This window comes from Bombina bombina, chromosome 7 (genome assembly GCF_027579735.1).
Source record: "Bombina bombina isolate aBomBom1 chromosome 7, aBomBom1.pri, whole genome shotgun sequence".
Lineage (NCBI taxonomy): Eukaryota > Metazoa > Chordata > Amphibia > Anura > Bombinatoridae > Bombina > Bombina bombina.
Window position 1 is genome coordinate 48,722,138 of NC_069505.1, and position 21,608 is coordinate 48,743,745.

A 21,608-nucleotide genomic window follows, 5' to 3' on the forward strand; every position below is an offset into this window, starting at 1 on the left:
TGGCACAGGTCTCTGCGGCACTTTCTCACAGTGCTATACACTTTACCTGGCACATTGCACCATGGGATATTTACCTTGTGATATCTCACTGTGGCGCTATATCTGGCACATGTATCTGTGGCACTTTCTCACAGTGCTATACACTTTACCTGGCACATTGCATCATGGGATATTTACCTTGTGATATCTCACTGTGGCGCTATATCTGGCACATGTCTCTGCGGCACTTTCTCACAGTGCTATACACTTTACCTGGCACATTGCACCATGGGATATTTACCTTGTGATATCTCACTGTGGCGCTATATCTGGCACATGTCTCTGTGGCACTTTCTCACAGCGCTATACACTTTACCTGGCACATTGCACCATGGGATATTTACCTTGTGATATCTCACTGTGGCGCTATATCTAGCACATGTCTCTGCTGCACTTTCTCACAGTGCTATACACTTTACCTGGCACATTGCACCATGGGATATTTACCTTGTGATATCTCACTGTGGCGCTATATCTGGCACATGTATCTACGGCACTTTCTCACAGCGCTATACACTTTACCTGGCACATTGCACCATGGGATATTTACCTTGTGGTATCTCACTGTGGCGCTATATCTAGCACATGTATCTACGGCACTTTCTCACAGCGCTATACACTTTACCTGGCACATTGCACCATGGGATATTTACCTTGTGGTATCTCACTGTGGCGCTATATCTAGCACATGTATCTACGGCACTTTCTCACAGCGCTATACACTTTACCTGGCACATTGCACCATGGGATATTTACCTTGTGGTATCTCACTGTGGCGCTATATCTGGCACATGTCTCTGCGGCACTTTCTCACAGTGATATACACTTTACCTGGCACATGTCTCTGCGGCACTTTCTCACAGTGCTATACACTTTACCTGGCACATTGCACCATGGGATATTTACCTTGTGATATCTCACTGTGGCGCTATATCTGGCACATGTATCTGCGGCACTTTCTCACAGCGCTATACACTTTACCTGGCACATTGCACCATGGGATATTTACCTTGTGATATCTCACTGTGGCGCTATATCTGGCACATGTCTCTGTGGCACTTTCTCACAGTGCTATACACTTTTCTTGGCACATTGCACCATGGGATATTTACCTTGTGATATCTCACTGTGGCGCTATATCTGGCACATGTCTCTGCGGCACTTTCTCACAGTGATATACACTTTACCTGGCACATTGCACCATGGGATATTTACCTTGTGATATCTCACTGTGGCGCTATATCTGGCACATGTCTCTGCGGCACTTTCTCACAGTGCTATACACTTTACCTGGCACATTGCACCATGGGATATTTACCTTGTGATATCTCACTGTGGCGCTATATCTGGCACAGGTCTCTGTGGCACTTTCTCACAGTGCTATACACTTTACCTGGCACATTGCACCATGGGATATTTACCTTGTGATATCTCACTGTGGCGCTATATCTGACACATGTCTCTGCAGCACTTTCTCACAGTGCTATACACTTTACCTGGCACATTGCACCATGGGATATTTACCTTGTGATATCTCACTGTGGCGCTATATCTGGCACATGTCTCTGCGGCACTTTCTCATAGTGAAATGCACATTACTTGGCACATTGCACCATAGACTGGCTGCTATGGGTCCCCCACTGCACCTGCTGCACCAATGGTAGTTGCACCCCTTTCTCACCTTTATAGATCTATATAAAAAAATCAAATAATTAATTATTAATAAATAATAAATAAATAATTAATCTATATAAAAGACAAATAATTAATTATTACTGCTGTTTAATACATTGTCTTTGAGACAGCCACCGAGCAGTAGGAACTGAAACTGAAATAATAAGATTGTTATTTTTAGGAGATCCACTTGGAGACATTTTTTTTCTACACATATCAGCCAGTCACTGGATGTCATGTAGTTATGTCAGAGTCTCTCTGGGGGGGGTGCAAGCAGCTACAATTTTCAAATCTAATTACAGGCAAACCAGGCAAAATAAATAACAAAAGTGTATTGCAGGTAAAAAAAAAAACAAATCCACAATTCCAAAATCTACAATATTTTTTGTTAATATTTTTTTTTTAAAAACTAACAACAAAAAAAAACATTAAAAATTACCATTGTCCCCACCAGTAAGTTTATCTTCTCTGCCTGTGTTTTTGTCCCCTGGGTCAAAAATTGGTAGACCTCCCCTGAATCCAAACCGTTTCTGGTCCCAAGCAGTACCGACAAAGGTTTTTCTACCTGTAACAAGTTTTTCTTCTCCACACACATAATTGAACTCTATATTGTGTTTTCAATGTTGCATCTTATATCCCTTTAAAGGGACACTCAAGTCATAAATTAATGCAATTTTAATTAACTTTTCAATTGACTTCCGTTAATAAAATGTGCACAGTCTTTTTATATTTACACTTTTTGAGTCACCAGCTCCTACTGAGCATGTGCGAGAATTCACAGACTATACGTATATGCATTTGTGATTGGCTGATGGCTGTCACATGACACAGGAGCAGTGGAAATAAACATAACTTTAAAATGTATCAGAAAAAAATCTACTACTCATTTGAAGTTCAGACTAGGGGGTAGATTTAATACTAGTCGAGTGAACATGATTCGCTGTAGGGAATCATTTCTGCTCGACCTCACTAAATACTGACAGCATACGCTGTCGGCATTTAACATTGCATAAGCATTTCTAGTGAAATGCTTGTGCAATGCTGCCTCCTGCTCATTGGCGGTTAATAGGCTACTAGGAGGTGCTGTCAATCATCTCGATCTAAAAGGTAGCGGTCAAGTTAAGGAGCAGCGGTCTTATGAGCGGTGCTTCTTAACTTCCGTTTCAGGCTCGGGGGCTCTGAAGCAACATGCACTGCTTAGTAAATGGAGCCCTAAGTGTTATTGCATTGTCTTTTTATCATGCATTTGATGATTATGCACATCTACTGTATTTACTGGCCCTTTAACTAAAAGAATTCAGCTAAATGTGCTTTAATAAATAGTATTGTATCAGTGACCTTACCATTCTTTTTTCCATTTGCTAAAAAATTACTTTTTCTACTTAAAAAAAATATTTTCCAAACTTGAATAGTTGAAAGCTATTTGGCTTTATCCATATTATTCAGTGCATTAAAGCTGTTATAGTCTCTTCCAAATCCCTTTAAAGAGATCACATGTCAATACAACAGATTGCTAAGCTGATTTAATGAAATGTCATTGGACATTAGAAACTACACTAACTAGATTATTTAGGAAAGGATGTTTACATTAGGCTAAAACATCATTTCTTGGCTTAGATAACTAGGCCTTTTTGGAGTGGCAAACAGAGCCCATTGAGCTCAAAATGCGTTAGCATTCAGGGCTAACCTTCCATGTTTATCATTAGTTAAAGGGCCGTAATAATAAAAATGACATGCTCTAATGTGTTAGAGAATGTCATTTTAAGACTAGCCACTCTGCTGTACTGTGTTTAACCCCTGCAAATGGGTTAAATACATAGTAGAAGTACCGCTTGGGACCCGCATCTGAGTCATGCGACTAGTGCAGCATTCTTCATAAAAAGTTATGTGTACATTTTTTTAGCCTTTTTTTGCCCAACTATGGTGGCTTTGTGATTGTGAATGCACCTGGTAGCAGTGGTTATCTTCAAGTCTGTTCTTTTTTCTGAGTTCATGAAAACAATAGATAGAAATGAAATAGCTTGCTTGTGTGTCGTTCACCTTATCAGTATTCCCTATGAGAATAGGGCAGCACAATGTTTTATCTCACCCCCGCACCTCTCTGCTCACCTTTCAGGACCTGTGCCTTATGTAAGTGTGTACACGAGTTTCAGTGAGACATAATGCTGACTGCGAGAAATTCCCAGATTACAGGGTATTATATCAAGAGACTTAAACAGGCTTAGATATGAGGAGTGTGAGAGACAAAGGCATTACAGGGTGATAAAGAGAGGGCAGACAGTGAGGTACCAATACAAAGACTGTGTGTGAGAGAGAGACTGGGAAAGAAAGAAAAACAGATACAAATAAAATACAGTGCGCTCATAGAGAAAGTCCCCAGAAAGTGCAAAAAAACTGAGAGAGGCTGTAAGGAAGCAAAGACATCAACAGTAAGTAAAATAGTGTATCTGACCTATCTGACTGTCTGTCTATCTATATCTGTCTGTCTATCTATATCTGTCTGTCTATCATCTGTCTGTCTATCTATATCTGTCTGTCTGTCTATCATCTGTCTGTCTATCTATATCTGTCTGTCTGCCTATCATCTGTCTTTCTATCTATATCTGTCTGTCTGTCTATCATCTGTCTGTCTATCTATATCTGTCTGTCTATCTATATCTGTCTGTCTGTCTATCATCTGTCTGTCTATCTATATCTGTCTGTCTGTCTATCATCTAATGTAGCTATCTTTCTGTTTATAAATAATCTAGCTTCATGTCTGTCTATCTATCTATTTGTCTGTCTATCTATAATTTAATCATTAATGTATCTATTTAATATGTATCTATCTGTTTATATCTGTCTATCATTAATTTGTCTGTCTATTTGTCTTATCTATCATTCATTTGTCCTATCTATCTATTTTCTATCATTCATTTGTCCTATCTATCTATTTTCTATCATTCATTTGTCCTATCTATCTATTTTCTATCATTCATTTGTCCTATCTATCTATTTTCTATCATTCATTTGTCCTATCTATCTATTTCTATTGATTTATCTAAATGCTGTCTAATCCAACATCTATTAATCTGTGAGTAGTATAAGATGCCCCCCCCCCCCCCTGTTTAAATGATACAGCTTTACAAATGAACAATTATCTTGCAGCTAATCCTTCTCAAATGGATATATGTCCTTGGCCAAAAATATAGACAAATTACATGAGATTTGCCCAACTAAGCAAACTCACTGATAGAAATCCAACCTTAAAGGGACATGAAACCCAAACATTTTCTTTCGTGATTTAGGTAGAACACATAATTTTAAACAACTTTCCAGTTTACTTCTGATATCAAATTTATTTCTCTTGGTATAATTTGTTAAAGGAGCAGCACTGCACTACTGGTTTCTAACTGAACACATGGGTGAACCAATGACCATCGGTATTTCAGTAAAGGATAACAAGAGAAGGAAGCAAATTAAACAATAGAAGTTGTTTAAAATTGTATGCTCTGTCTAAATCATGAATGTCTAATTATGACTTTACTGTCGATATACTTTTTCATCAGCTGCCACAGTTGCAAATATGTCACAATATGTCACAATATTCATGTTTCAGATACTCATCATGTTCCTGGCTGGCCTGTTTGGCTGGAATGACAGTGAAGGCTCTGTGGTGAAGTTAAAGCCCAGGAGTAGTGCCGAGCTGGTTACTGAGACGTTGATGCTCGAGCTGAGCTCCCACATTAAGCGATCTGAGAGACAACAACGAGAGCGCATGATTGAGTATCGGCGAGTAAAGAGTGGAGTAGATTATACATGGCTGGCATCCATTCCTCGCCAATCCTACGAACTCAGTCCTGGTGACCAACTGGAACTCAGTGAAGCCTGCTCCAAAATCAGCCCCTCAGAGTGCGGCCCAGTCATACTCCGGTATGCTACTTGCCAATTTTCACACAATAAGTTTCTCTTTTTGTAACATGGGGTTTTATTTTTTTATTTTTTTTATCTGCAAGAGAAGTCTGTAAGACATAAAAAAAATTAAATATATTTATGCATAAGATATATCAGCCATTAATTACTGCATTGTAAACAATCTGCCCACAAATTAAACATTTTAAATGCATTTTAAAACTATTTCTTTTTTAGCAAAAATTTGTATTGTTTTGCAATTTATGAACACAGATTCTTATGCATTACCTTATCTTCTTTGCTGTGGTTAATCAATCACAGATATAAATGATCTCTTGAACTGATCAGCCAATCACTATAGAGGATAGTCAGGATTCAGAAATCTGCAGGATCCAACCCAGGCTTTTTAAACAGATTTAACTTCATCTTTTAGTGAAATGTTTTACCTTGTTGATATCCAACTCTTTAATATGCAAAGTAGAAACTTTTTTGTAACTATTGTCCTTTTAAAGAGACAGTAAAGTAAAACATTTTCATTCACAATTCAGATAGAGCATACAGTTGTAAACAACTTTCACCTTTACTTCTATTATCTAATGTACTTTGTTCTTTTGTTATCCTTTCTTGAAAAGTATATTTACGTATGCTCAGGAGCAGCTGCTGATTGGTGGCTGCACATTTATGCCTCTGATCATTGGCTAACTCAGTGTATTCAGCTAGGTCCCAATTGTGCATTGCTTCAACAAAGGATAACAAAAGAATGAAGCACATTAGATAATAGAAGCAAATTGAAAAGTTGTTTATAATGACATGCTCTATCTGAATTGTGAAATAAAAAATGTGTGATTCATGTCCCTTTAATTGCATGTTAAGGGTATTGCTGTACTATGCTTACACATCATATAAAAGCCAGAGAGAAAAAAATGTGAAGATGATCAGATGGACATATTTATTTTTATGTTCCATCTACATTTTTACCATCACAAGGCACTAGATGCTGCAGATATCTGTATTATCAGCATCTTGTGGACTAATATGTACTAATCCTTTGTTTGCTGGGGGAGGTTGGTATTGTTTATGTAATAGAAAGAAGTAGCAAGGATTTTTGAATGTGAAAGAAAGAAAGGGAGAAAGAAAGAAAAAGAGAGAAAGAAAGAGAAAGAAAGAAAAAAGAGAGAAAGAAAGAAAAGGGAGAGAAAGAAAGAGAGAGAGAGAAAGAAAGAAGAAAGGAAGAGAGAAAGAGAGAAAAAAGAAAGAAAGAGAGAAATAAAGAAAGAAATAGAGAAAGAAAGAGAGAGAAAGAATTGTATCTTTTCAGGAATCAAGTTCCATCTTAACCTAGGATCTAAAAATAAACCAATTATATATATACTAATCTCCTTAATATTAACAGCTATTTATGTACTAATCCTTTTTTGCTGGGGGAGGCTGATATTGTTTGTGTAATAGAAGGAAGGAGCAAGGATTTTTGAATGTGAAAGGAGAAAGAAAGAGAGAGAGAGAGAAAGAAAGACAGAAAGAGAAACAAAGAGAGGAAGAAAGAGAGAGGAAGAGAAAGAAAGTAAGAGAGAGAGAGAAAGAAACAAAGAAAGAGAGAGAGAGAGACTATGTAATCTTCCCCCATTTCCACCCCAATAGTATCTTTTCAGGAATCGAGTTCCATCTTAACTTAGATCTAAAAATAAACCAATTATATATATATATATATATATATATATATATATATATATATATATATATATATATATATATACTAATCTCCTTAATATTAACAGCTATTTATAGTATATCATGCCGAAAACATATGTAGGAAGAAAAATTCTTAATATTTTTAATTTTAATATTTGTTATTGAGCCATCAAACATTACTCTAGTATTAAGGGAAATGTGAATAAAATTATGTACATACAAAACATGACATGTTACTGCAATGTGACTATATTAATATTTACATTTAATTACAATATTTGCTTTATCTATACAATAATTATCTTTATATATATAAAGACCTGATTATGGGGAAATCCATCACTAAGAGGTAGTTGCTATAGCATTATATAATAAAGTACATACATTTGTTTATCCTTAATTTGTGCTAAATATTTATTTAATAAATAATTTATTTAATAATTCAATTCTTCCTTTTGTTCAAATTATTAAGAATGTTATCTCTATAAGAGAGTTTATCCTTCAAAATAATGATATCTGGCATTTCCATTGTGTAGATATACTTTAAGTTTATTTTAATAATTGTATAAAAATATTTTAATAATATAAGTATAATTACTTTATAAATACATCATTTATAATTAATGTAATAAAAGTTAAAATTAACATTAATGTATATCAATGTAATACAAGATAAAATGTTCGTTTTATTTTAATTAATATTAATTTATAATTCATATAAATGTACTATTTCTGATTATTTTTTTAATCATTTAACCCCTTAAGGACCAGCGACGTACCCTGTATGTCGCTGGCCTTTTTTTGGGACTTGATTGTTTTATAGCGTGGTCTTGCCACCAGCGTTGAGACTGCTCTATTCCACAAAGCCTGCTGGAGGGAGGGAATTAATAGCGTGTTCTTGCTAGACTTGTGCTTTTATGTCTTGAAAAAACCCTTAATGACCAGTGACATACAGGGTACATTGTGGTCATTAAGGGGTTAAATGAATCAATAGTTTATATAAATTGTTAATACAATTTTTCAGTAAACGCTATTTTATATAACTGTCATAAAAATTAAAAATGTAAATTTTTTAACTGACTTTTTTATCTTGATACAGTAATTTAAGATATTTTTTTCTAATTACGTTATTTAAATTTAACTGTATTTAATATTTTTTATTTAGTTTTGTTTATATGTATTTAACTTTTATATGCTAAAAATGTTGTTAAAATCGAAAAAAAAAATTATATTTAAATTATTCACCCAATAGAAATATATTTTACATAATATATTTGGGGGTATCATGTAATGTTATTTCTTTTAATAGCTAAAATAAACAACTATTGTGTTATCAAACTAATGCACTGATTGTTAATATTTAAAACAGCACTACAATAAATACATTGCATACAATAAACAATGTTAAACACATTAAATAATATATATAACTATGTAATATTACTAGAATGTCACATTTAATTAAAGGGACAGTCTACACCAGAATTGTTATTGTTTAAAAAGATAGACAATCTCTTTATTACCCATTCCCTAGTTTTGCATAACCAACACTGTTATATAAATACACTTTTTACCTCTGTGATTATCTTGTATCTAAGCCTCTGCAAACTGCCCCCTTATTTCAGTTCTTTTGACAGACATCCATTTTAGCCAATCAGAGCTGGCTCACTGGAACTCCACGTGCGTGAGCACAGTATTATCTATATGACACACATGAACTAACACCCTCTAGTGGTGAAAAACTGTCAAAATGCCCTGAGAGAAGAGCTGGCCTTCAAGGGCTTAGAAATTCGCATATGAAACACCTAGGTTTAGCTTTCAACTAAGAATACCAAGAGAACAAAGCAAAATTGGTGATAAAAGTAAATTGGAAAATTGTTTAAAATTACATTTTCTATCTGAATTATGAAAGTTTATTTTGGACTAGACTGTCCCTTTAAATATATACTTTGTAATGTCATTTATATTTGTGATAGAAAGTACACATTTGTTACCTTTAACTATACTTGTGCTATCTCACAGTCAGCATAACTTTTCTAGAGGATGCATTTTTCATCTTTCTTTGTTATATTGTATTAAAATTGTAGGCATATTCCATAGCTCATATCACTAAAGAGGTCTTTGTGACTTACAAAATTCATCATCAGTCAAGTAGTTATATTTGCCTTGGCCCTGAATGCATTAAGCAGTCTGGGGGTCCTAATATGAAGGTTAACATAGCAAACCTTCCTTGATTGTTTTCTTATCAGTTATAACATTTTAAATCCTATATGGTCAATTTTCTTATTCTCAAAATAACACCTATTCCTTATTGATTGTGCAGATTCCGTCGGCTTATGCTAGAGTTTGAGCCAGATGGTGCTGAGATTCCTCGTCTCTTTCGCTCAGTGTTGCAGGACTTTGCTGCACAGGAAGAGGAGCAGCGTCGGAAGGTCCTGGAAGGGCGATGGGATAAAAGACGTAGAGCTAAGAGTCTAGCAACCTTCACATTTAAGCCACTTCGTGTACGTGTCAATCCCTTTCAGTTGGAAGACACATATGACTCAGACACAGAAAGTGAGCTTGCTGCATCTGGAAGAGCAAGGAGCAAAAGCTTGCCAGAATTTAGTACCACGAGAGAGGTCCAGTGAGGAAGGTTACTACATAATCAGACTGCTCTCAGGACACACTCTTCCAGCTCCTCCAACATCACAAGAAGCTTCTGAGTGAAGAGATATGTTGTGCACAATTTCTTCCTAATTGGCATAAAAGCTGTTCACAACACAAATAATAAATATACTGTATACACAGGCTCGTCATTGTATGGAAAATGTAAACTCTACTGTTCTATTTGACAGGTCTTCTCCAATGCCCATAAAACATCTACAATGAATAAATGTTTCTCCTATTTTACCAGTATAGACAAAGATTCAATGCCACCTCCAGCATTCAAATACACAATTCCTTCCAGTCTATGATCTCTTTAAAACCCCCACTGAAGCTACTGATTTATAATTATGCATCAGAAAGAACGTCCTGAAAGCTTTTTATTACAGTCTGTTAACTCAGCACTGACCTATGCTCTATGCATGATCTAACCAGTGTCTAGTAGGGTTGGGGTGTGGCTAGGCATGATGACACAGCAGCAGGGAGGGGTCATTTTCACCATCGTCTTTCTCAGCCCAACAAGTTTGATGGGGTGCAAAGTGAAAGATTGGGCGCTTATGCAGTCCTGTGCACTCCATAGAACGGGCACAACAGACTATGTGACAGTTATCACATGTATTTTGTTATGATAATCTTTGCTACAAGTACAATTTAAATTTTACTAAAATATTTTAATCAAATATTTTCTCTGTTTCAGTATTTTTAATATAATGAATGTACAACAGCTAACATTAATAATTTACATCTCTCAGAATTGGGTGTTTATTTTATGGTTGTTTTTTTTTCAAGTTTGATTTTGAGTAAAGGAACAAGGTTCCCCTTAATTGAACACTTAATGAATAAGCATGACAGTTGATATAATGTATATTTGATATCTAAGTATATTGCACTTTACATAAGAACTGGCATTGGTAAATCTCCTGCAGTTTCCAGATTTGACTAAATAATACGATATTTAATACTTTGTGCATATTGTGGGCAATTTACATGAGGTGTTTAGGGGTGGAGCAGAGTATCACTGGGTGTGGTCAATAATGAAAACTATTGTGCAAGTAATATAGCCCTTCCATACCATGTATATATTATAAAGCTCACCTCCAGGCTGTACAAAATATGTCAAATTTCCCTATTTTATTTTTATTGTGTATCGAAATTTACAACCTTTAAAAAAAAAAAAAAAATTGAAAAAACATTGTATCCCATTTCAACCAGAACACCCATGCAAAGTGCACTGCATAGCTTTTCAAACTTTTTCAAGTCCATTTTAAAAAAACCTTGCAATGTATTAAACTCATAACTGAATTCTACAGATAATGTTTAATTATGCATAATAATAATAAACTTTGTAATGCACTTTCATAATTTATTTTGCCTGCTTTTGCTGCAATTTAGCTCATAATGTTTTTCTTCCCTTCCAAGAGACTGTGGTCCATTCTGTGGAATGCAGAACTTCTGACATTCCTTCATGCTGTGCAATGATTGGCTGATATGTGTAGGAGCTCTTTTATATCTGTCTTCAATTGGCAACAACAAAGGAAGGAAAATAAAGTACATTTCAGTCAGTTAAAAAGGGGTTTGTATCTTACTAAAAAAATTAGTTTTTTTTTCACATTTTGTTTTAGTTTGCATGCATTGTATTGTTGTAGATAATTTCTGATGCATAAATAAAAACATTACTTTGTCCCTTTAAAGGGACATTAAACACTAAATAAATGCCAGATAAAATTATGCATTCAAAGAAAAGATTATTCTGAGAATAACATGTAGATGTATTATTTTAAAGTTTAATTAGCTGTTTAAATATTGACAAAATAAGTGTAAAGTTGTAGTGTCTATAAAGCAATGGGAGCTGCCATGTTGTAACTTAGGTTACCTTCTCTACTTTGGCCAATTAGGGACAGTTATAAATAGGTCACTAGAGTGTGCAGCCAATGACTGTGAGGAATATAACAGTGTCCTGCACTTCCATTTCTAACAGGAACTGAAAAGCTCACAATTTCAGAATGGAATTACAGGAAAAGGTGACAAAGTAAATAATGAAAATATATTGGAGAGTTTTTTTTATATACATAGGATTTTTTCTATTTATAACAACAGTTTTTCATATTGATTAGGATAGGTTTGAAAGTGATAAAAAAAAACACCCCACCTGATTTGCTATACAATTTATTTCATGTGCAAATCCAAACGGATTGGAATAGGAACCAATATTTGGAGATTGCAATTTATTGATATTGCTTAATACATGGTGGTGTATGTTTACTATATGTATGTCCTTAGTAATGCTTGTAACTATGCATTTAAATGTTTATGTACATAAATGCAAACATGTAAGGTGTGGTTTTATGCTTTTGTCTATTTCATATAACAACAGTGAATCATATTATAAGCTGAATTTGATTTGTAATAAAAAAATCTGATGATTTCATAAAAGGTGTCTTGATTTTTGAAAACCAAATATGGCAAATATTCTGATTCATCAACTATATAATAGATAGGCAGCCTGAGACCCTGAGACACCTATGTGCCTCTCAACTTGTGATAGGGAGAATGCAGAAGGTAGAACCGCTGGAATCATAAGACACACTATAGGCTGTTTTGTGTCTGGAGAAGATATTGCTTCAGGGGAGGGGTGCGCTAGGGATAGTGTGGTGTGCGATTGTGGTAGCGCTATAAATAAAACCAGGATGTGAGACTTAAAGGGACACACAAGTCAAAATTAACTTTCATTATTCAGATAGAGCAGCAATTTTAAACAACTTTCCAATTTACTTCCATTAACACAATGGGCACAGTCTTTTTATATTTAAACTTTTTGAGTTACCAGCTCCTACTGAGCATGTGCAAGAATTCACAGAATAAGCGTATATGCATTTGTGATTGGCTGAAGGCTGTCACATGGTACGTGTATGCATTTGTGATTGGCTGATGGCTGTCACATAGTACAGGGGGAGTGGAAAAAGACATAACTTTTAAAATTGTCAGAAAAAAAATCTATTCATTTGAAGTTCAGACTAAGTGCTATTGCATTGTCTTGTTATCTTGCATTTGTTGATTATGCAAATCTATTGTGTTGACTGGTCTTTAAGGGCAGCATTATTTGTAACCCTGTCGGAAGTGACTCTGCAACAGAATGTGCACCAAAACTGGAGAGAAAAGTGCTATTAGATGTTTGATTATTTCATTATTAAGAGAGCCTGATTTCATTTTGGGGAGCCTGATTTATAGGCTCCTGGTTGGTTATTTATTTATGGAAAGCCTGATTTAAATGCTCCTGATTGGTTATTTCATTGTGGAGACCCTGATATATATGCTACTGATTGGTTATTTCATTATGGAGAGCCTGATGTTTAGGATCCCAACCATAAAATGTAAAACAGAGCTTTTCAGGCACAGAACCCTGGATTAGCCTTTTCCACATACACAAGAAAAAGAAAAGATAGTTCCAGCCTCCAAACTTTAAAAATGAATCTTTATTGCTTTATATCAGGGCCCAAAGTAAAAAAACAACAACAATTAGATCTTAATCATTATTAAGGGCTGGCTGTAGGCCTGAAAAGTTGTTTTTTTACTTTGGACCTTTATATAAAGCAATAAAGGTCCCTTTTTAAAGTTTAGAGGCTCGAACCAACTTTTCTTTTTCTTGATTAGGATCCTAAAACCTCCAATGCTTATGACCTTTCTATATATTGTCTCTTGCCTGTCCCGTTGCTGAATTGCCTACTTTGGACTGATAACTAAGCTGCTGACGTCTTGGACTACTCTTTTGTCTCTTGTCTGCCCTTTGTGATACAGCCTGGTAATTGAAATCTTTCCTGGTTTATGACTCCAGCTTGTTTATCAACTGCTCTTCTGATTGATCCTCTGGTTCCGATTCCTGGTATCAGTTTCCAGGCTACAGACCCTGGCTTTATCAAGCATGAGTGAATACAGTTGATCAACAAGGTAGTTTTCTGTTATCCTTACATAATAACCAAGCTATTATAGATTCAGTGAAGATGGCAAGCATCATCAGTACTTTATATCAGCACCTGGCAACCCTGACTCCATGCTAGAACTGCAGGACTCTCAGCTAAACTTTCTGCAATGTCAGTATATTTATAAGAATCTTAGTAGTGCTATCCAAATAATAAATCAGTTTATGGCAGGGTTACAAACACAATATAAAAAAAATAGAAACCCTAATTAACCATGCATCTACTAGACCATACAATTAATATAAATACCTGAATTCTTTTATTTAGTTAATATCCATGAACATATTGAACTATATTTGCAATAAAAGGAAACTAAATAATATTATAGGCGCTTGAAAACTATTTAAATATGCTATGCAAAATTCCTACGCGCTTATCTTAAGAAACCAGCCTTATATACAAGTCTTTTAACATCCAAGCAATACAATTCTAAACAGTGTTTATAAAATAATAGGATAATATATATATTCTGCTATTTAACTGCAATTTATCCTACTCTGCCACATACAGTAATAATAAATGTTTATTTTAAATGTTTGCATACAAATAGGCAGGCTAAGGGCTATCTGAAACAATGGCATACAGTTTAAAAGTATAATCTGCTCTTTAAATCTATTAACTGTAAAGGCTATGCATATGACTTATCTTATAATAAAACTTTTATATACATCACCAAATAAACAGCAATCCAGTTCCCAATGTTTTGCAACAGATCCAATTCACCTCAGAAATTCAAAATTGGGGTAAAGCATATGGAGTCCAATGGTAGGTGTGTGCTTTTGATTAATAACTGCAGCAGTTACTCCTTTCTGGATCAGTCAACACAACAACCTCTTTAGTCTCTATGCTGGGGTTTTAATCATCTGATCTCACCCCTCCCCTTTTTGATTATTTATCAGTCATTGGTGAATATTGGAAACGCCCACGGCCTTGTCCCTTTTCATTGGATTGTCTTATATTTAACAGCCAAAAGGCTTTCTGGCTGTAGTTCTGTCAACATAACACCGGGTGGCAGCATTACAATTAGACAGTACAAATAAATGCAGCATGACAAAGAAATACAGTTATATATTAAAACATCTTTCTTTAAAATGTATAATAACTGCCATAATTTCTTGCACCAGTCTCTCCCAATATCAATTATAGGTGAAGCGGCATCAGATTAATTTCCTGATCGTTTTGATATGAAACATCAAATACATCTAGCATTATATTTTAAAAGATGTATTTGAAACGTTATAAACATTTATTGCACATTCATATGATATGATATTTCATTTCATGCCGGCATTCCATCTGAAATAAAGTAATAAGTGTCATTAATTATTTCTTTCCAGGTCCACAAATATTTATTTAAAAACACAGAGGTTAAGATATTCAATGCTTTCAAAATATACATATATATATTCATATATATATATATATATCTATCTATATATATATATATATATAAATATATATATATATATATATATCATATCCATTAAAATATATACAGTTGTTTTGAAATCATAATGTAAGTTATGTGCCTTCGCTGTATTATCCTAACATTCTAACTGCTCTTTCAGTAACTTCAATTGCCAGACTTTTTGTCTCATACTCACCACATGGGGTCAATCCACGAGTAGTTGTAAAAGTCTTAATGCAGCATATTTCCTGTTTAGCTAGCAGTGCAGATGTGTATTTGATGTTTGGGGATAATTAACACCTATGTGTATAAAAGCTGTTTCTCTATGATTTTGATTAGTTCCAAAAGGGTAATTCAGACATTTCATCTCCATATATTTTGTGTGGTATCACCTATCTGACAATCTTATTCCCTTAATTTGCCTTTTTATGACTCATCCTTTCTCAAACTGTAAGTTGATTATAGCAAATTTGGTAAGGGCTTCAAGTTCACACTTTAGCTAAGAATGATTCTTTTGAAGTAATCCTTAGGAGTTTCCTGTGCAATTGAAGAAGTGGGGGTAGAACTAAACCTGTCTGTTAAGTCAGTTCTTCTGAGTGCAATGAGTTATTTTCTACTGATCAGTGAAAATATCAGATCAAAGATACAGATTTATTAATCTTGAAATATGTGATCAAAATATATATTTATTAATCTCACATATACCTTGACATAAATCCCCCTTCCAATTTCAAATAGATGTAGGACACATGTGTTTGAATTGGCTTAAAGTCAGTGGTATTTGATGAGGATCAGCCGTATACCTCATAGACAGTCTCTTATGTAGGAAGTTTGTTATTTTGAGCCTTCATGTTTATCAGTTAGGCATCTTTAAACTACAGTACGTCTTTAGTGCATTTGGGGATATGACACTTCATTCTCCCTCTATGACTTGTAGTTGGGATCTGGGATGACATGCCCGCAATTGATTTATATGGACCCATTTATCTATGAAACCTTCATTTTTGGGGATTCTTATTTTATAGGCCACTGGAGATATTTTGTCAGTAATGACAAAAGGACCTTTCCATGAGGGAAGAAATTTCTTCTCCCTAACCTGATCTCTTCCAAAGTTATAAAGATAAACTTTATCATTTATTTCATATTCCTTTTTGGATGTTTTGAGATCATAATAGGTTTTAGTGGCAGTTGCGGCTCTTTCTAAATTCCTTTGAGCAAATGCAAAGGCATATTGCAGGTGCTTTCTTAGGTTTTCCACATATTGATGTGTATTGGCAGCGTTTATCAAGTTTTGGTCTGATGTACGGTACAGCAGATGCTGAGGTAGAACCATTCTTCTACCAGTCATCAGTTCAAAAGGTGACATCTTGGTAGCACTACTTGGAGTTGCTCTTAATGCCATTAAGACTAGAGGTAGTTTTACATCCCAGTCTTTACCTGTTTCACTCACAAACTTTTTGAGGATTTTAACAATAGACTGGTTGTAACGCTCTACACCACCACTTGAGGCAGCTCTATAAGCAAAATGGAGCTTTCTTTTAACAAATGGTCAACCAAATTTTAACAGCAAAAAACATCCGTGGCTGGTATATTCAAAGTTACCAAACGTGGCTCACAGCCCAAGCAGAGGTAAGTTAGGAGCGTGTGTACAACATGATAATAACAAAAGTTCCATACAGTGGATAAAGGTTTCCTTACCGTGCCCCCCGTGTCAGCCTGCCGGTCCTTGGGTAGAGGCTATGGTTCCTGCGCTGCAACAATCCTCTCTCGGATCTTGGCCGGTACCTTCTAGTACGCCTCAGCGTTCTCCATTCAGCCTACCATACCCTCCTCAGCTGCTCGTCGCAATAGGGGGCGCGGTTACACCTCTGATGCGTCTGATGACGTTCTGCTCACCTCTGCTTTTGCTTGTTCCAGAATCGTTTACCGGATAGGAATAGTCCTGAAACCGCTTCAGAAACTCCAAAAGCTGCCGTGCTCACTGTGGGTAAAGTTCAATAGCAGTTCAAAGTAGAAAATAGGAGCACCGGCACTGTGTAGAGTAAAAATTCAAATTTATTTATAACACCTTAGTGTCTTTAAAATCTTGTTTCAAGTAAGGGCACAAACAAATAACATAGGACTGTCTGATGACAACAGCCTTACATGTTTCGGCTAAACAAGCCGTCCTCATAAGCTGCTGTCCAGTATAATAAAACTGACACTTTTAAAAGCAACAGACTAATCCAATTGGTTACAACCTAATTGTCAAATATATAACACCTGTTGGTTTAAACACATTGCAGGTATTTAACCCTTTATTTCCCCTATCTTATAGGCAGTTTAGAAGTGCAGAATTATACTCATATATATATATGTATACCTATTTCTTGGGACAATGGCAACAGTAATAATATATTTTGTAAACATCTTATTCTATTTCTAATCTATTCAGAAGAACTATATCTGCTTGTTTCTCCTAACCAATGTCTTATGTCAGTATAATTTGGGTTCTAGTTCTAGTCTTATTTTATTAGACATGTACTTAGTGTTTTCCTAATTTATGTTACTGCTATTAAAAATTATTTCCCTGCTATTTAAAGTGCATAAAGGAAATTTCTGTTAGACTTTTTCTTTGGTAATGTATAAATTTCTGTTGTTAAAGAAAACCCTACAAGCACACCTATTTTTCCCAATTTATGTTAATTCTCTATAAAAACTATTTCAATGTTATTCTGAGTGTATAAAGAAAATTTCTGTTAGACATTATTTTTGGTGGTGTGTCTATTTCTATTTAAAGAAAGCCTTACAAACATACCTAATCTATCATTGCCAAAAGTTCATAAGGTCATAATCTGAGTTGAAACCATTTGGAACCCTGGTCTTTAACTTAAAAATCCAAAATACTTCCTGTCTACCTAGAATTGTTTCTCTATCCCCACCATTCTTTTGTGGAAGGATTCTTTCTATGGCGGTCCATGTGAAACTGCTGGTATCCTGATTGTGAACTGTAACAAAATGTTGTACTAGTGGTGTACTAGCTAACCCAATTTTTATGGATGAGAGATGTTCCCTTATCCTAGTTCTGACCTCTCTAATTGTGAGCCCTACATACTGTTTTTGACAGTCTCTACAGGTTATAAGGTAAATAATAAACGTGGACCTGCAGTTCATACACATATATTTCTGATACTCTTGTCCTGTGTGTGTGGAGATGAAGCTTTCCCCTGTGTCTACCTTTGCACAGGCCACACAATTGGTATAGTGGCATTTATACATGCCTCTTGATGTCAACCAGGATGAGTCTTGTGTCAATTCCTTACTGGGTAATTTCGTTGGTGAAACCATGTTTCCTATGCTCATATTTCTTTTATATGCAAACCTGCAATCTTTAATATTGATATCCGCTAAGCCATCATCCGCTCTTAAAAGAGGGAGATGTTTCCTTATTATATTGCAAATTTTAGAGTACTGACTACTGTATGTAGTTACAAAAAATACCCTCTCTGTTCTAACCTCTCTGTTAATAAAGTGGATTGTTCAAGATAACTGTTATCATCAGAGCAATTCCGTTTGAGTCGTGTGTACTGTCCTTTTGCTATCCCTCTGAACGTGCTCACTGGGTGACAGCTTGATGCATGTAGCAAAGTATTGCCAGCTATGGGCTTTCTATATACTGTTGATTTTACAAGTTTCCCTTTGGTTCCACTGAGTGTAACATCCAGATAATTAATCTGTTTTTTGTCATGTTCTGAAGTAAATTTTAAACCTACATTATTTGTGTTTAAACCTCCTACAAACATTTTCATTTTCTCTTGGTCTCCTTGCCAGATAAAAAGCAGGTCATCTATGAAGCGTTTGTATATCACTATATTCTCCCTGTATGGGTTTCTATCTCCAAATATGCTGCACCGCTCCCACCAACCCAAAAATAGGTTGGCATATGAGGGCGCAAACTTTGCCCCCATGGCGGTGCCGCATATCTGAAGATAGAAAACCCCCCCAAAAGAGAAATAGTTGTGTTTCAGAAGGAAATCTGTGACCCTTACAACAAATTCACAGTAGTCTGGATTGTTACCATAATACTTTTTCATGAAAAAAGCTATTGCTTGTAGTCCACATTCATGTGGTATTGAAGAATAGAGTGATTGGACGTCCACTGTGAGCCAAGTGAACTTGTCATTCCACTCTATGTCTGAAACTATCTGTAATATATGTTTTGTATCTTTTACATGGCTCCATAGATCTAAAACCATTGGTTGTAGAATATTATCTAGCCATTCTGACAGGTGTTCTGAAAATGACCCTATTCCACTTACTATTGGTCTTCCTACCACATTCTCTGTACTTTTGTGTACTTTTGGCAGGTGATTAAATGTAGGTATCTTTGGATTGGTAACCAGTAAGTACTCACTTGTGTCTGAGTCAATGAAGCCCATTTCAACACCATCATCAACTAAATCTCTTAGCTTTTTATTAAAGGTTTTAGTAGGATCGTTAGTTAGTGTCCTATAGTTTGATGGATTATTCAGTTGTCTTAGTGCTTCTTTAACAAAGTCATCCCTATTCTGAACCACTACTGTGCCTCCTTTATCTGCGGCACGTATCACCAAATCTTTATTCTGTGCCAATTTTTTCAATACTTCTTTTTCATTGTATGTTAAGTTATATTTAATGTTAGTCTGAGTATAATATAACTTTGTCAGATCATGTTCCACCCTATTCTGGAACTTTTCTATTATATTCCCTCTGCTCTGTATCGGGTAAAAGGTGGACTTTTTCTTAAATTTAGGAGTGCACAATCGTGTTTCGTAATTAGGCATAGAATTAGAGAAAGAATTGGAAAGGGAATTAGAACCTGTGAGAGGATCAGAATCCAAATCAAAATCAAAAGTCGGATTGGGGATAGGGTATTGGCTAGGGATAGACCCATCCTCAGCACTTTCTTCTGCTAGAATTTCCAATGTATTCAAGTCACATAGGTGCTGAAAATCTGATTCACTTGGATCCCTTCCAATTACAGAGCTAGGCTGAACAACCATGCTCTCATGTGGCTGGGATTCATTGGAAATATGTTTATTCATAGAAAAGTGCTTTTTTAAGGTTAGTTTTCTAATCATGTCTAACAGAAATTTTCTTTATACACTCAGAATAACATTGAAATAGTTTTTATAGAGAATTAACATAAATTGGGAAAAATAGGTGTGCTTGTAGGGTTTTCTTTAACAACAGAAATTTATACATTACCAAAGAAAAAGTCTAACAGAAATTTCCTTTATGCACTTTAAATAGCAGGGAAATAATTTTTAATAGAAGTAACATAAATTAGAAAAACACTAAGTACATGTCTAATAAAATAAGACTAGAACTAGAACCCAAATTATACTGACATAAGACATTGGTTAGGAGAAACAAGCAGATATAGTTCTTCTGAATAGATTAGAAATAGAATAAGATGTTTACAAAATATATTATTACTGTTTCCATTGTCCCAAGAAATAGGTATACATATATATATATATATATGAGTATAATTCTGCACTTCTAAACTGCCTATAAGATAGGGGAAATAAAGGGTTAAATACCTGCAATGTGTTTAAACCAACAGGTGTTATATATTTGACAATTAGGTTGTAACCAATTGGATTAGTCTGTTGCTTTTAAAAGTGTCAGTTTTATTATACTGGACAGCAGCTTATGAGGACGGCTTGTTTAGCCGAAACATGTAAGGCTGTTGTCATCAGACAGTCCTATGTTATTTGTTTGTGCCCTTACTTGAAACAAGATTTTAAAGACACTATGGGGCCCATTTATCAAAGGGCTTGCGGACCTGATCCGACACTGCGGATCAGGTCCGCAAGACCTCGCTAAATGCGGAGAGCAATACGCTCTCCGCATTTAACATTGCACCAGCAGCTCACAAGAGCTGCTGGTGCAACGCCGCCCCCTGCTGACTCACGGCCAATCGGCCGCCAGCAGGGAGCTGTCAATCAACCTGATCGTATTCGATCGGGTTGATTTCCGGCGATTCCTGTCCGCCTGCTCAGAGCAGGCGGACAGGGTTATGAAGCAGCGGTCTTTAGACCGCTGCTTCATAACTTGTGTTTCTGGCGAGTCTGAAGACTCGCCAGAAACACGGCCCTTCAAGCTCCGTACGGAGCTTGATAAATGGGCCTGTAAGGTGTTATAAATAAATTTGAATTTTTACTCTACACAGTGCCGGTGCTCCTATTTTCTACTTTGAACTGCTTTCTTTTAACCCCTAGTATTTTCCACATTTTTGTCATCACTTCGCTAGTGAAGTG

At 35.5% G+C, this 21,608-nt stretch overlaps 1 protein-coding gene across 2 annotated transcripts; it reads left to right on the forward strand.

Annotated features, from left to right (window-relative positions):
- The first annotated feature begins 2,792 nt into the window (after window positions 1-2,792).
- On the forward strand, window positions 2,793-10,447 carry LOC128635745 (protein RD3). Of its 2 annotated transcripts, XM_053688861.1 has the most exons (3): window positions 2,793-4,142; window positions 5,312-5,625; window positions 9,617-10,447. In XM_053688861.1, exons 2-3 carry the CDS (start codon window positions 5,321-5,323, stop codon window positions 9,921-9,923), a joined length of 612 nt encoding a protein of 203 aa, XP_053544836.1. In that variant the 5' UTR covers window positions 2,793-4,142; window positions 5,312-5,320; the 3' UTR covers window positions 9,924-10,447. The 2 variants fall into 2 exon arrangements, with proteins under 2 accessions (XP_053544836.1, XP_053544835.1); XM_053688860.1 differs by lacking the exon at window positions 2,793-4,142 and having other exon boundaries at window positions 4,197-5,625.
- Window positions 10,448-21,608: the final 11,161 nt, after the last annotated feature.